Genomic DNA, 17024 nt, shown 5'->3' with positions numbered 1-17024 from the left:
ACTTTCAGTTTCTTCGAGCGGCCTGCTACCGTACCGAAGGATCCGGGTTCGAAAGTCGCAGAAGGCATGGCTGTAACTGGCCGTGTTTTATAGGAGGCAACGGTGGTGGCCTATTATGTGCCTTCACAATAAAATGGCCACCACTTCTGGCCTTAGGAGTGGCCAGCCTTGAATAGAAATGTGCTCGCTAATGGGAAAAAAAAAAAAAAAAAAATTCTTCAAGCCGTGCAACAAACTCGGTGTTTCAGAACTCGACAGAGGATAAAATTTATTGTTTTTGTTATTGCTCAATCCAGCTAAAAATACCTGGTACCATATTTAGAACAAATACACAACTGAAATTTACTAGCTGGCTGTATGCGGCCCGCAGGCCAGTTTGAGATCACCGGGGTAGAGAAAAGAACAGTAACTGTAAATAGGAGGAAATTTAATATCATATACTCCAAAAAAGTGGGCAATATAAAATCATTTTATTTTTATAAGCACGCAAAAGTATATAATCAGTATAAACTGTATATTTAGCAAAATGTATGTTGACCAGAGCGTTTATTCTCCACTGCTTTAATATTTGCAGAAGAGACGTAAGGAATAAAACTTTCCAGCAGAACCAGATTTAGATACCACTTTAGTAACAGTTTAGTTATTTTTTAGTTAGCTGTTTTGAATTGATATTAAAAATAAAAAGTTAATAAATTAAATTTAACATGTGAATTATTTCTAATGTCCCGCTTCAATAATTGCCTTGCGTAACATTTCCATGTCTGTTATAAGAATTACAGGCGTTAGAAAATGAACTTCCAGTTCTTTAATGAATAGACATGCCTAGATTCAGTCATTTTTATGATATTGCGAATCGGAAGAAATAAAATAAATTGCGCCCAGATGGCTGCCCTGTTAAATGTTCAGTTTACACAGCTGCGAACATAAAAGGGAGATAGGTTCTCATTTCAGCATGCTCAAACATTCTATCCGCGAAGAAGTAGGATAAGGACATTAAAGAAATCAAACATGAAAACATTTCCTTGAATCTGTAGCATTCGCTCCTACATCATTGTGCATTGTTTCGCTAGTTCATAATATGATGCAGTTCTTCGAAATGATATAAGGGAAATATAGCATGTACTAGGTAAGAAAACTTTATGTTCAGTTGTTTTATTATCCGTTTATTATAAGAAAATACAAAATAGCCCATTTAAGAAACTGCTGCGTCATATTTAATGCTAGTTACGGTCCATTAAAGATTAAAAGTTTTCCCATCGTATGCAATTCTATAATGTTTAAATCTGAACATAATATGATTTTTATCATATTTGGAAATAGCTTACAGTAAGTGACAGAAGTTATTTAGATCTTTAAGAAATCTTTTTTCTCTTCATTTATTTATACTTCAGAGGATATTTTTGTTCGTGAATAATGCTTGTGTTAAGCTTGAAACGCTTTTCTTTTCCAACTTCAATCCACCATTTTATAAAAGTAGAATTTTAAGTCACGTGAAGAAATGAGTTGTCTTTTATTTCGGTAACATTAATATTTTTCTTCTAAGCTAAGACAGGTTTTGTTATTGTCTTTTTTTTACTTACGTTATCATAGAACATTTTGCTCTATTTAGTTTCTAATTTTAATTAAAATTCGGAATTTGTAGTATATTTAAAAGCATATCATTCTGCAACTTCCCAGTTAGCATAACTATTGTTTGACATATGTTATCTTTTAGCACTGAACTAGTTTAAATTAGCTGCTCTTATTGTGTAGATTAATTGTTTATTTTCATAAAAGTTTGGTCAGGTAATATGATCTAATATGTTATTAAATGTATTCACTATTCGTTTCCGATTTAAAGCCTGTTTCAATCTGGAGAACGTCGATCAGTGTAAAGTTTTAGTATTTAAAATATACAAGAATTTCAAATGGAATACATTAACAAATTCAAATTAATTTTTATAAAAATTTTGCAAGAAATCTGTATCAATTTATTATCACCGTTTAATATTTAGTAAATTACTAATTATATGAGGAAATTGGATCCGTAGTAGAACAGGAAAAATATTCCACTAATGCATATAAGTTATTTTGGTCTACTGATGATGAGAGATGTATCAAGAAATTTTAGAATATATATGGGGTTTTAACTTAAGTTCGTCATATCTAGAATTACAGCTGGTTTATAACTTACCAACTTAACTTCAATAATTTTGTTTTTTCACTGTAAGTGATAAAAGCACATACTATTATGAGTAAAAAGGTTTCTTTTCTGGGATATTTCGCATCAAGGAACAAGAAGAAGTCACACAGCAACTCTAAGAATCAAATGTTACGCAGTTTGCTTGCAATTCAAACAAAATGAAATGCATATTGTGTACAACTTTCCTTAGGAAGTATACATACAGGTATATAAAGTTATATTTAATTCATTTTTAATGGTATGGATATTTCAGAAATAATATAGTTATAGAATACCACATCCGTTGTTGTTTCAGAAATTATTAATGTAATTGCACTAAATATCATAAATTTGTCGTCTGCTAATGAATGGTGCAAATTCAACAGTCAAAATTTACACACACGTTTTACACTCGCTTATAGTTTTGTTGTTTTTCCGTTTTGAAATTTGGCAATATTTGCTCTTGTTTAAAAGTTGCGGGTTGTATTTTTGAAAGGATACCTTTCGAATTTCTTGAAATATACTTCACACTTAACTATATTGCTAATTTTATAACATAAAGATTTTTGCTGAATTTGCATGTCATATTTTTTTTCTAAAAAGTATCGACTCATTTATACCCTCAAAATCTAAAATATTGAAAGATAAAAAAGCATGCATTGATTAATGTTGTAATGCAAACTTCATAGAGTATTTCAGCCATTTAGGCTACAATATTAAGCATTTAGTCTCACGTCAAACAGAGTAGAATCGTGAAACCTTATGATTTCTAGGCATCTTCTGTTAGTAAATTTGCAGAGAGAAAGATGTTTGGATTGATTATGTCAAAGCATTCGAAGACTATCTGCTTAAGGGGAAGGATGCCTTCTTTCTAAGGAAAACTGGCTCATATACACGTTACACACGGGGAAAACCGCGAAAACGCCAATACAGTCATCTAGTCCAATCCCTGTAGCCGAGTGGATTTTACAAGAGAGGGGGGGGAGGTCAGTTCTAGAGTATTGGATCTCACAAGAGTGTGGCCTTCTCTTAGAGAGACCAAGCGAACGAGGACTCTACAAGACAGTGGTCCTATTTCCCAGTTGCCGAGCAGAGTACGTTCAAGAATGGCATTGAGGTAGCACTGAGTACCTCAGGAAGTCAGGAACTAACCATGCCACGAGATGTCCAACGCCACCAATTATGTTGTTTTGTTAACCTTTTTACGTGGTGTTCAGTTTCTTAAATTCAAACTGATTTCAGCAGTAAAGCCTATTTTAACCTAACTTTTGTGTTTTGTACGAAACTGTAGAACTGGAGTCAGATTACCGAAAGCTTTTAAGAATAAAAGCTATATAGTAATTAAATCCAAAAGTTAGCAATAGTTTTAGTTGTGGAACAATTACGTTATTATTAGCTTTTACCATTATTAATTACCAAATTATTAGTGTTTACCATGTTGGTTTTGATATTTCATGATTTTAGTCTCAAGATGGGTTTAGACTAAAATCACTATCGCATCAAAACAATTATACATGGAACATCGCTTTTACCAGCAGCTCAAGAGCATAATGTCAAAGTTTGCTTAATTTATTACTTAAATAAAACCAAAAGGTTTTTCAGTCATTTAAACTGCAGATATAATTTCATTTTTATGCAAAAGGAAGCAACATAAAGTTAAATAAACTTCTTACATGAAATTAACCTACATTGCTTAGTATTTTCCAGATATTATTTTTTAGTGTTACATATAACAATTATATGAGTTCCAAATATGTAATCAACAACTTTCATACAAGTAATATTCGCTAATATTGACGTTTAAGTTCTTTACATTGAATAATTATCGCAGCCAAACCATTGATAAAAATATAGCATTGAGAGTTTGATCAAGGTATATGTTTTGCTCAGGTTTGTAGATGCCCGGTCCTCTTCGATTGCAAATATGTCATAAAAATGACTGTGTTAAGTATTAGTGTATGTGAGGAGTAATACGTATCATATAATTTAAAGACAGTTAAGAGAAATAATTCAACACGTATGATGGAATTCAAAAGCATTTCTAAGGAAAAGAAGATACTACATAATTATACATAATTTAATATGTAGCTGAGAAGTATTTTAAACAAAAAAATTAGTTTATTAAAAAAATTTGTTAATTTTCGCATTTACCTATAAAGAGGACAAAATCTTCTTTCACATTATGGTTGTAAAATACTTATTTTGCCTCATAACAAAATTTCAAGGAAAGAAAAAAGTGTTTATTGTTACTTTTTGTTTCGTGTAAATTGTATTAATAAAATTAAACTGATAATAAGATTAATTAGATACATCAAATACGCAAACATCGTTTTTGTTGATGATGATATTTATTTATCTATGCAGTTACATTAAAAATTATACAAATATATGTATCATCTTAAACTTATTAGAATACACATACCTGGAGACCATCCCTTATATTCATTTATGTAATTTAAATTTGCGTTTAGCATTTCGCACTGATACAAAACAGCTGGTATTTTAATGATATAAAAATAGAAACAAAATAATAAGTAAAAATTTCAGTCACAAGACTTTAGATTACAATCGACACCTTGATAAAAAATTTATCATTAACATTTTAAAAAATATTAAAACAATATTGAAAAAATAAAAGTGTAGAAAACCGTTTCCCGAGAAATTTAAAACAATGTTTTTATAGCAAATGCGCACCTTCAAAAGAACTGTAAATGTCCATAAATTATCAATTGGTTATGCTATTAATTAAATACAGTTTAGCAGAAGTAAGTTCAACAAGGACGAACGCTTAAATGCGGAAATGCAGTTGCCCTTTAAGCTGTTAGTCTATTTTTATTCATGTGATAGTTGTGGTATTTATCAAAGACCAAAGGAGCGTTACCCCTGAATGTCTATTAATCTCGAAACGCCAATTTGCGTCGCTTACTGTAAACGTTCACACTTGAATTGTTTCTACCAAATATTATCGCTCTAAATTATATTTAAAGAAACTAAATAATGATGAACCTGCACGAATGTATGTATGTTTCTCGCATTGTGAAAAAACAATGGTACATACAGCCATTAAATTTTGAATAACGTATTCCTCCATCCGAATATGGGCACTTGTCTAAGTCGTAATCTTGAATACCGAATTTATTTTATTGTCTATTATATTTTTTGGTTAAACTTTAACAACTTCTTGATTAACTAACTCAAAGATTTCAAAGCGAGCAATGCCAATACGAAAATAATAATAAAAACAAAAAACATTTCTATCTCCAGCACGACTGTGGACAGTATCCCAAGACTGTGTATCGAAAATTCTAAAAATATGCTGTTTTTAAATATTTTGTGATAATGCTTTTGAATTGAGTTTCATGTGCTTTAAGTGCAAAGAACATGATATTTAATAAATAAAGATAACACACAAAACGTTAAAAGATCGCTCTTTTGAACGTAATATAAAATCTGAAAGATTTCATATTTATTGTTTAATTATGAAAAGCATTAAAAATATATATCTGAATAAATGTATATGTATTTTTCCAGTTTGGGAGACGGAAAGGGAAAAGATCTAGGGAATGGTGAGAGTGCTGCATGGGGGGGGGAACAAGTTGAGAACTACTGTTCTAGACGTAATATTCCAGAGATTGCTTCTAGACATATACATACTTTCTCTTTTCATCGTCCCATCACTTTCTGAGGCCGGATATTACTTTGTATTTTTTATGCCAGTTGACAACAGTGCAATTCCTTTGAGGTATAATGATTAAATCTAAGTTTCGTATTTTTTGATAAAGTATAATTTTAATAAAATGATTTAAAATAAATTTTAATAAAAGTATTTTAAAATAATGCAACAACTGTATTAAAACGAAAACAGCTTAGGTAAGTATAATTCTTACTACAGTAGATTTCTAACTCAAACCTTTAAGTTACGTAATCGATGAATTTTCCCCAGCTTAGTTAACTGTTTGCGTCTTTTGATTACATCATATGTTTTGTTTGTTAATACAGTTTTACGTTGTTATAATGGAATCGATAGAAACGTCTTTCAGGTTGCATTCTAGCAAAATAAAGTATACTGCTCTTGAAGAAAATATTTGTCACAAGTAGGCCAATGAAATAAATTCAGAGCACTGTCTTAAACAATCAGGATTTTCAATTTGGCGTAAATCTCCACCTGGAGATAATTTATTACGGAAACATATTTTATGAATTGTTTTTTCTCTTCTCACTTGTCACTCTTATTTTAAAAAGCTCATTTTTAACATATGTTTTTATGTTCTGAATGTTAAATTTCTGTGGAATTCTTTCTTAAACCAGAAGGCTAATCATACTTATTTTATTTTGTAAATTTAATATTATTTTGCGTTAACCATTTGTTTATTTTCTCCCTTTTGTTTCCTGACCAGGAATGTAAATGAGTTAGAGAGTATTTAAGCTGAGGTTTTTGATCGTAAGGTTACTGCGTCTCGATGCCAAGTTACTTTAGTTCTGCTATCTCAGCTAAGTTTGTAATTATTTGGCTTTGCATCACTTGCTGCCGATATTTATATTGCTACTCCGGTTAGAGTTTTGAGCCAACTTCGATTTACATTTAATTGTGCAAGTCTTTGACTATTAGCCAGCGTTTTAGTTTAAATTTGAATGTTGCTTTAGTTGGATCGCCACATGTAGTAGTTGTTTCCGTGAGCACGAGAAGTGCGTTTATCTTTCGAAGTCCTGTTAAATAAAAATATTGTTTTAAACCTTTTCAAGTCGCTGCAGTTGTTTAGTTGTTTCAGACGCAGCAATCATTCGCTTTACGTCTGTTAGAAATTTTAATGTAGTTTATGTTACCAAAGTATGTCAAACTCTATCAAATAAAAATAACATTAGGCTCATATTGAAATCAGCAAATGATTGGAATATTTTTGTTTTTTGTGATATTTAGATTTACAACTAGAAGGCTAAACATAATTGTTTAACTTATAATTTTCTTAGGCATACACGATACCTATTTGTAACAATGAATAATGCCGAAAGTAAATAACTGAACAAAGTTTTATGGCAATTTAATACATTATTAGGTGTACCATTTGGATATTACGCTGCATTTCGAAGTATGCACCCGCATTTTCCACACACTGCCTGAATCTTTTGGGAACAGACTCCACTCCATCCAAACTGGGACTTTTGCTAACACCTCGCGGTTATTATGTTCAAGACTGTTACGATTCCTTGCTTCTAACTTGTACACTTTTTCCTAAGACAATCCCCAAAGGAAGACGTCGCAAAGAATTAGATTAGGGCTGCGTGCAGGCCATTATCTGTCTCTGGTGGCCAATCCATCTGCCGGGGAAATTGTCATCAAGCTATGTGCTCACTGGAATCGCGAAGTGGGGCGGAACTCCATCTTGCATGAAGAACCATTCCCGTCCGTTTTCCCATTCTTGAATCACAGGCCATACGTACGTTCGAAGGATCACCAAATATAGTTCATCATTCATGGTGTCGCGTAACACATATGGACCGATGAATCTGGTAGATGTCATTCCACAGACATAATTGTTTTACCTTTGATCGTGATTGCATTTTTTCTACCATTACGTTTGGATCGAACTCTGACCAATAATGACAATTGTGACGATTCAGCTTCCACATTAAAAATGGCTTCATCCGACGACAAAGGTATTATACTACAAATCGGGATAATCAGCTCCAATCAAAATCCAGCAAAATTCCATTCGCCTGCCGCAGTACTTATCAACTAGTTCATGAACATAATGTGCCTTCCAAAGTCGTAAATGTAATTCACTTTTTAAAATGGACATCATCTTGTGATGTTACAGTCCCGATCCTCTAGCAGCTTGTTGTGTGGACTTTGAAGGGCTACGTTTCAAATTTGTGGTTAACAACATTCGCATCGTCTTCCAATTTTGAAGTGGATGGTCTTCTAGAACGACTTGCATCTTTTACACTATCGGTTGTCATTAATTTCTTATGACAGTTTTTTTTAATTGTCTTAGGGTTAAGCGTTACATTTGTACCTCGCTCTTGCCTACACTATCTCAGCACTTGCACCACTGACCTCTAAACTTCATAGCTGGCGGCAATTTTAGCTCAGTCTTCTGCACTGAGTACACTGGCTAATTTTGCAGTTTTTATTCGTCAGCCTCTGAAATCATAAATGTTAAACATCATTATCATTAAAAAAACACAGCCCCGATCCTCCTAGCATAACCATACGGCACAAACTCCATGGCTCTTCGTAGCATCCAAACTGCGACATTTGCATCACCTCGCGGTTATTATATTCAAGACTGTTACGATCCCTTGCCTCTAACTTGTACACTTTTTCCTAAGACTATCCTCATTTTTTGATCATACGGCTGGCAGAAGGCAGCCGTATGATGAAGAAATGAGAGTGGCCAGAAATGGTAAACATCATATCAGTCAAAATTATTACAAGCCAATTAGAGCTGATGTTCATTTCTAGGGGAATCTAAATTAAAAGTAGGTATTGACTTAAAAACCACTCTCTACATTGGAATGAGCAACACAATTGCAATTCTTTTAAATTTGTAGCTTTTATTTTTTAATTACAGTTTTGTTTTAATTTTTTTAAACTTTAATGGTAAACTCTATCAAATGTTGAACTAATTCGTAATTTTCAAATTGCATATTTTCTTTTGTCAGTTTCTGCATCTTAAACTAGTTTATTTTATTCAAAAATTCTTAAAGTTTTAATAATTTTCCCGAAAAATAATCATATTTTTTTAAGTTGAATTTAAATTCAATGTAAAATATTGTTTCTAAATTATTTCTGTTTTGAAGTTGGATTTCAAAAAGGCCATTAAAATAGCATTACTTTAAGCTTGTAACGAGCTTTCTTTTTATACATTTTTAGTAAACCTTCATATTTCAATTTAAATATTACAGTAAATCCTAGTTAACACGAATGTCACGGGACCGAAAAATCAGGATTTAGTTTTAAGGAAATTCTTGTTAAGTGGTGAACCAAGTTTTATTTTTGGATTAATGCTTTCTATGCATTAACCGTTTACAGTATATTATTACGCAAGTACTGTAACATATTATGCATGTGGTCTAAGAAATACTACAGAAACGCAACTTATAATTAAACAACTTATAATATAAACAATTACTATAAATTGAAAAATGCATTTACAGATAATTTTTTGATATGCCTGTCCTAGACATAAAGTTCCAACGAACTTCTTGAACTATTATCATTTCAATTTTATTAGAAATTCTCTTTTTGCTCATATTCTTTAATGAGAAGAAATGGCTAAGACAGTTCCCTGTCTTATTTTGTGCATTAAGAAAATCAAGAATTCTGTTCAGTATATTCACAAAGTACAAACATAGACATTACATCCTCCCATTTTCACTGATTCTTCAGAAATTTTGAATTTACTAATACAAGACGATTGATATTTTCTTAATAACTACCTTAATGTTAGTTAATTCTAGAAATGCTGTCCATCTTCGAAAAATCAAATTTTCATCTTGATGTATCATAAATATTTCGATAATTTTAGTCCTGTTTTTTAGAACAAATTTATGTTTTGAACGCAATGTCCATGTATCTATTCCCATTAATTTTTACTTAACTACTTCCAAAAAGCTGAAGTAGATTATATTACAACATCAGTAGCTGAAACTGCTACTTTCAGTTATCAGAATGCTCTTGAAATTTTCACTTCAGTGCGTACTAAAATGTATAACAAACACTACAATATAAAGACATAAGAGTGGGAAACTAAGCATTTCAGTATGACATTGCTGTTAAAATCAACTATATTATCACCGAGATCGACCTAATCGAAGAAAAATGACTGACACAATTACAAATATGTCTACATCATAATTTGAACCTGTTGCATATTTGAACTATGACATATTTTAAGTACTGTGCAACGAATTTAGTAGCTTGATAAAATTAACATTTACTAGATATGTTTATTTATTTATAATTTCAAAGTTTAGCTGGAAACACATTAATTATATTAGTAGGTTTCCACCTTCTATAAATGAAAGTTCAAGGTATATTTACTTCAAGGTAACACCAGTCATGAACAAAAACATTAAAGGAACTTGTAGTGATTTTAGAGGCCATTTTAGGTAATATTTTGTTGAATTAGCCATTTTCTCTTTTACGTCAAATTTTCTTCAAACTACTAAGACAAGACGCCATTTTGAACCTTTTCCGCACTTATCAACATATTTTATCCTCCCTTTGCAATGAGTCAGGTTTTTTGCCAACGGTCAGTCACTTTACATTGGCTATTTCCCTGTGACATTGTTCCCCCCCTTTCTACGTCATTCGGCGAGTTGGAGGGCAGTGGGCAGGCTCGGGGTTTGCCCACCCTTTTCGAGTTTCCTCGTTGACCTAGGAAGACAACAATGATACAGGTCTGTTTTTAATATTTTTTTTCTCTAAATGATTTTTTCTAGGTCTTGGAAAGACCCTTGCTTCAATTCGTCTATTATATTATCTTTTCAGTTTTGATTTAAATGTAATTTAGGGTACTTTTACAAAGTATTAACACTTTAAGCTCGCAGATCCACCCATAAGATCTTGCATATTTTGACTAATAGCCTATCGCTATTTATTTTTCTCTGTACATCGGCATTTCCTTTCCATTATTTATTTTTTTTACACTTTAATGTGTTAATGTAAGCGGACGCGTCGAGAAATTGGAACGGAGATTTGAAACTAAAGTTTTTGAAATAGTTTATTTAATTCATTGAAAAATGTGTCGCGTACAGTTTCAGTTTCGCGTACAGCAAAACGCGTGATGGAGTTGGCTTAGTTCGAAATTCATTGAAAAAATTTCCCCTGACGTGCCATAATGAACTTCGAATTGGACTAATCAACCATTTACCGCTTCTTAATTTTTAAATTATAATTTTATTTTTATTTACACCTCAATCAATTGATTAGTACTTTTACTATGTTTTATATATACTTAATTAGTTTAACATATAGCTTACTATTTTTGCTAATTTTTACTTGTAAATATTCAAATGTTGTATATTTATCTTTTAACACAATTCATTGCAACTAAATTTGCTTATGATGAAGTTTTCGCGGAGCCACAGTTTTTTAGCAACTTTTTAGCGTGCGCACTAAAATTTATCTTCTAATTTCCTTAATTTTGCAGCACAATGCGAAAAATTTTTGACCACATAGGTCTTTTATCGTTTGTTCTTTCTACTTTACTTTAAATTATATATATATATATATGTGTGTGTGTGTGTGTATGTGTGTGTGTGTGTGTGTGTGCTGAAAAGTAAAAACATGAACACCTAATCATTAACGCGTTGGGAGACCTCTCGTCCTCAAAAGAGCTGCAAATCGCCTTGGCATGGATGCCACAAGTTCTTGCTAGATCACTGGAGACATGTTGTACGAAATGTCTAAGCAACAGTAACGCAAAGTCGAGATATTCCGACATGGTTGTGTCTGAGCTCTGAGCTATTGCTCCATGACATCCCAAATGTGCTTTATCGGATTAAGACGCGGCGAGTTAGGTGTCCAGGACATTAATTGGAATTCGTCCTGATGCGTCTCGAACCACAATCAAAGCCTTGTGACATGCAGCGTTGTCCTGCTACAAGATTCCATTTCCAGTTGGGAAGACAGAAGCCATGTAAAGGTGCAACTAATCCGCAGTTATGTTCCTATAGCCCGCAGCTTCCAGGGTCTGTTCTACCACAACTAACGGTCCCCAAGCCGACCTTATGAAAGCCCCGTAAAGCATAATACAGGTACCACCATCTTGTGTATGACTTGCTATACAAGGAAAGCAACTGTTCACTTGGAAAACGGCGTATTCTTGTACTATCATCCGCGCGATGAATGAGAAATCGAGATTTATTTTTTTCAATCTTTTGAAATCATTCATCCTTATTTCCTATGAGAATGCTGAAAATATCTTCAAAAATAACTTTTCGAAGATCAATGTTTATAACAGTTATATATAGTATTATGAAATTAAAATTTTTGTACAATTTTCTATAATAAAATTTTACGTCATTTAAAGGTAAATGAAAGAGTTCAAAACTATTATGATTGTTTATTTACTAAAAATTGAGGTAATGATGAAGATATTTTTTTAAAAATTTCTTATTCTCTGTAAGAGAAATTTGAAGACGACTGGAAGAAAATTTCCAAATAAACGACCAAATTTCTGTGAGCAAAGATTTTGACATTAAAAAGGTAAAAGTAATGATTTTGGTGCTACTAGTACAGAAATGTGATTGCATCTTTCACTTGTCTTTATTGAACATTCCTAATATCCTCTCTTATCCTGAAGTTTAATGATTTACAGAATTGCCCTAAATGAGACACATCCTGTGCTCAAATTGACTCTGCAAAGTCCTTCACAGTTAAATGTGCATTAATGCCATTTTTTGGGCCTTAGAAATCCAGTTTATTAATTTGCTTTCAGTTATTCAAATTTTTTTAGATAATTGAGTTTTTGCGTAAAAACAACATAATTTACACGGCAGTTGTTAAGAGTATTAATGACTCTGACTGCCGTACAGAAGGGCCCTGATTTCAATCTCGGAGAAGGATCTCATGAATGTTTGTGAGGCTATACAGCCTGTGTGGCATGGGGGCATTCTAAATATGTTGCAAGCCAAAAGTGCTCTCGAGAGGTTGATGGTAGGAGAAGAGGGGGAAGACCCTCGAACGCGTTCCGCCGGAATGCTATCCATAGAAATTGTGTATGGGGGCCGAACTGAGCAAAGTCGTACTGTCAGCTGTATGGTGATCAAGGCTCTTGCCAACGATAGGCGCAATCTTGCACTGCTTGCCACAATTAATTTCGTGGGTCTGTTCTGAAATTGGTGTCAGGCAAGTGAGATAGGTAGCAAACAACTACAACAGAATATTAATATCAAAATACTTGGAAATGAATGAAATGAGTTCCAACAAAACTATAAGCAACAATAAGTGTAAATTTCAAATTTAGTTTCGGTAGATTTTACTTTGATTATATATATATTTATTTATTCTAATATCTTACAGACTTCTCATCTTCATCATGATTATAATACATCATCATAATAATTTTCATACTAAGTTTTTTTTTCTTTTCTCACAAATAATTTTCTTTTCAGAAAATATTTTTATCATGGACAGTATGAATGTAGAAAACGAAAGGTTAATCCACTCTTTGAAATGTTTAGTTTGTAAAGTTTTTTTGTTTCAATGCAACTTTGTTTTACTTTAATTAATTTCTTTAAGAGTAAGTACCTTTATTTATTACAGAGAATCTTCCAATGAAGAAATGAAAACCACCATCCCAAGAAAACCTGTTTGGGACCCATGGGAGTGCACCCCTAAGCAACTAGTAAACGCATGCAACACCTTGCTGTTATTACTTATTACTGTAATGTGTGGACTTGTGATATATGAGGTTTACGACCTAGACAAAAGATTCATCAGCTTCACTGATACTTCAATAGTTGCGATCGATGTTAGCAATGCCGACTTTATGAGCTCCGATTCCGATCCTTACTGGAGGAATGTCACAAAAGATATAGCTGTGTATTCAGCATTCTACGATTCTTCATTTCAGTATGATTCATATCTGTATATTATCGGTTCTAGCACATTGAACGATGTTTACACTGAAGACTTACGGTGCTTGATAAAATATCAAGATGATGAAATACGGCTTGTAAATGTTTCTTGTACAGACGTTGTTGGACATACTTCCAAGTTCTTTTACTGTTTTACTGAAAACGAAGCTCTTCCTCAACGAGTAGCACTTATGTCACTTATTAATACTCTTCCTACTCAATGGATGAACGTTGAACGAATTAGTCAAGGCAGAAATGTAGATAACATTAATAAAAATATAGCAGCATGTGTGAAACCTTTCGTTGAAAATTTAACTTCAGTACAAATAGTATCAGCTTTTATCAAATATTATGAAATAATAGGTTTGAAACATATTTATTTTTACAATTACAATGCTTCTCAAGAAGTTGTGGATTTTATAGGAAGTTTAATTAATGATAGGTACTCAATTAACCTACTGCAATGGAATAAGGATGAAAGTAAAAATGCTAACTGGCACACTGTTTGGTCAGAATTAATCCAAGATTGCTCCCATCGAAGTCTTGGTGAGTTTTCGCACATTCTTGTTGTGGATATATGGGATTTTATTGTCCCTATGAAATTTGATACTTTGCCAGAAATGATAGAAAGTATTGAAACAAATTACAACAGCTTTACAATGCTTCAAATGAAACATATTAATGTTTGCAATGGTTCTAGGTATTTAAGTACATCTGATAAAGAAAATCCTGAGCATAAGACTTACCTATGGGAAAATCTTCCTCCCGATGTAAATTATATATGGAAACTTCAGACTTTATCTTCTGTTATTCCATTCAATGTAACAGGTAGCGAAATTCATGATCAAGCAAATGAAAGTTTACCAGAAAGTGATGTTCTTATATATCGTTTCGAAAGAGTTTGTGAAACATCGTTTTTTAATTATATTCCTCAAAAGTTTGTTTCGCGTTTACATGAAACGTCTGCATCACAGAAAGGAAAAAAAAATTAAAACCTTGCAAAGTACTTGTATATAGAATTAAGAAATACTGGGTTCGTGAATATTTAAACGCATTGCAATAAATTATGATTAAAAACTTTTTTATTTAAGAGTTCATCAGACTGAATTTTCAATTTTGATTTTATGCTGCAGATAAATGGATGTCATGCTGGAATTAATGTAGTATGGATTTTGATTGTTCTGAAAGCTTCATAAATGTACTTGTTTAGCTTTATAAACCGTAGACAAATACTAAAAATTCCTTGCTGAATGAATGCCTCTTTGAATAAAAAATATATTGGGTATATTTTAAGCATGTGAAAAAATTATGATTTTTCAGGTTTTAATTTTGTAAGCTATTTTTAATGTGATTTAACTTGTGAGGAAAAGAAATAATAACTTATTTCGATAAACTGTAAATATTTACTTTTCTTTGACTAGAGAATATATTTCAGATTTCAGGCAAAAACTAACATTTGATTATGTTTATCGTTTTTATTACCGTCTTTGATTATGTTAGTAAAATACACATTTAAGTTTGAGAAACAAATCAATCAAGACTCATTTTCTAAAATAAAACATTTATATTAATGTATATGAAAATAACATAATATAAGCATTATTATTCTCTTTAAAGAAATATAACATTCTTTAGCATCGCTGATAAAAATCTTTAATAGCTTTTTTTGACTTGCTGTACATTTATTAAAGTTTTAAACGAAATTTTTAATACATTCCTGATATGGGATTTAAATAGATTCTGTATTTTAATAGCTTTATGCATATGCAAAATTTATGATTTTTCTCTGTCTTATTTTTATAATAATTAATTTATAATAGGGATTTAGATTGGCAGAACTCAGCCTTTTCAATATAAGTCCATGTTAATATATAAAAATGATTTTTCTTCATTAAATATGAAATTATAATAAATATTTTTCTAAATTAAATAAATAATTCCCTCTCGTTCTAAAAATACTCTTTGATATGAGTTTCTGTTGATAACTGGAGTAAATATGAAATTCTTTGCAAATTCCAGAAATGTCAGATAATTTATGATTGGGAACCAGGTTTCAAAAATGAAAGCATGAAGATGTTCAAGCTGCCATATAATTATTACTTTTAGCGAGTTTTAAAGGAACTGATTTTTCTTTCTTTTTCTTGAAACGTATAACCCCTCTACCGTTTCGTCCGAGGCATACTCGTTGATTTAAACAGTGTCGTCTGGCGTCAGCAACGAGACACACTTGTGGAGGTTAAATGTGGCTAATATCGTTATGATCCGAGGCAGATTGATAGCTTCGTGTTTCAAACCCGCAAAATGCGGCGAAACTTAACAAAGGAGATGTATAACCTAATTGATCATAGCGATAATTGGTAAGATTGGTGTTGCAACAGGATCATACACTGCAAAGTTCACTTAAAAAGACTGGAAACAGGGATGTGCTTCATTAAGATTTCGTTGCCAGCTGGCATTGCAATGTGAATTACTACTTGTTTGAATGCGTGCCTTCAGGAGATGTTCCTTGTTAATTTTCAGATATAAGACTAGGAAACACAGAGCAATTGTTTCTCCTCGGGAGAGTGACGCATTTCAACATCCTTAAATGCGACAAATAGATGGTTCAATTTGATTTAGAGAGAATTTTGAAATAGATCTCGTGGAACAAATGTGGCACACGCACCGGGTTGGCGGAAAGTTATCGCCGGAATGGTTTGAGAGAAACCCTCGTTTTCGCAGGCGTGCTAGGCTAATGGCTAGAAGCTTTCAGCGCAGCAGAATCTAATCACAAGTAAGTCAGAACAGCAACGTGGCTTTCAAGCAAGCATAACACGCTCTAAAATCACCTTCCGAAACCTTCCTTTAAATAGCACTTATTTTTACCTCATATTTGAATAGACTCGCTCTAGCTTCTTAACATTTTTGGTAAGAAATTGTCGGTGAAAATTAGTCTGAGAAAAAAGATTCTTAAATAAAAATACTAATTATTATTTAAATAAATCTCCCTAAGCTGACTGGAATAGAAGTGATGCTTTCTTTTTCCAAAGTGGTAATGTCCCAAATGGGTTCCATTCTTCTCTCTTCCGCTTTGTTCTCTTCTCCACCTACATTTCGCTTGCAGTTGTTCGAAGCATCTGACCACTTTTTTTATTTGTAATTTTTTTTTCTGTTAATATAACGCATCGTAGCTAGAAAAAGTTTGTAAAGTTTTGTAAGAATTATAGGATGAAAATTCTGATTTAGAAATTAATTCCCATGAAGAATCTAGCACAGAAATTTATTCTATTTTAAATGA

The 17024-nt window shown here is 32.2% G+C and overlaps 1 protein-coding gene across 5 annotated transcripts in view; it reads left to right on the top strand.

The window, feature by feature from the left end:
* Nucleotides 1-935: 935 nt before the first annotated feature.
* Nucleotides 936-17024, top strand: part of LOC118188936 (uncharacterized) — a 101150-nt gene continuing 85061 nt past the window's right edge. For 2 of the 5 annotated variants that reach the window (XR_004758191.2, XR_004758192.2), the window contains exon 1: nt 936-1126. Coding sequence is in view for 3 of the 5 variants with exons in the window: in XM_035359461.2 (XP_035215352.2) it covers nt 1274-1326; nt 13434-14739 (1359 nt within the window). In the remaining 2 variants the exon portion in view is untranslated. Of the gene's footprint in view, nt 1127-1187; nt 1327-10229; nt 10565-13433; nt 15033-17024 lie in introns of those variants that run through there. The other 3 variants (XM_035359462.2, XM_035359461.2, XM_035359463.2) reach the window with 3 other exon arrangements.

Source organism: Stegodyphus dumicola, chromosome 1 (genome assembly GCF_044657685.1).
Source record: "Stegodyphus dumicola isolate Sdum_Otavi_A_Nest chromosome 1, ASM4465768v1".
NCBI lineage: Eukaryota > Metazoa > Arthropoda > Arachnida > Araneae > Eresidae > Stegodyphus > Stegodyphus dumicola.
This window is presented reverse-complemented; position numbering and strand designations above follow the sequence as displayed.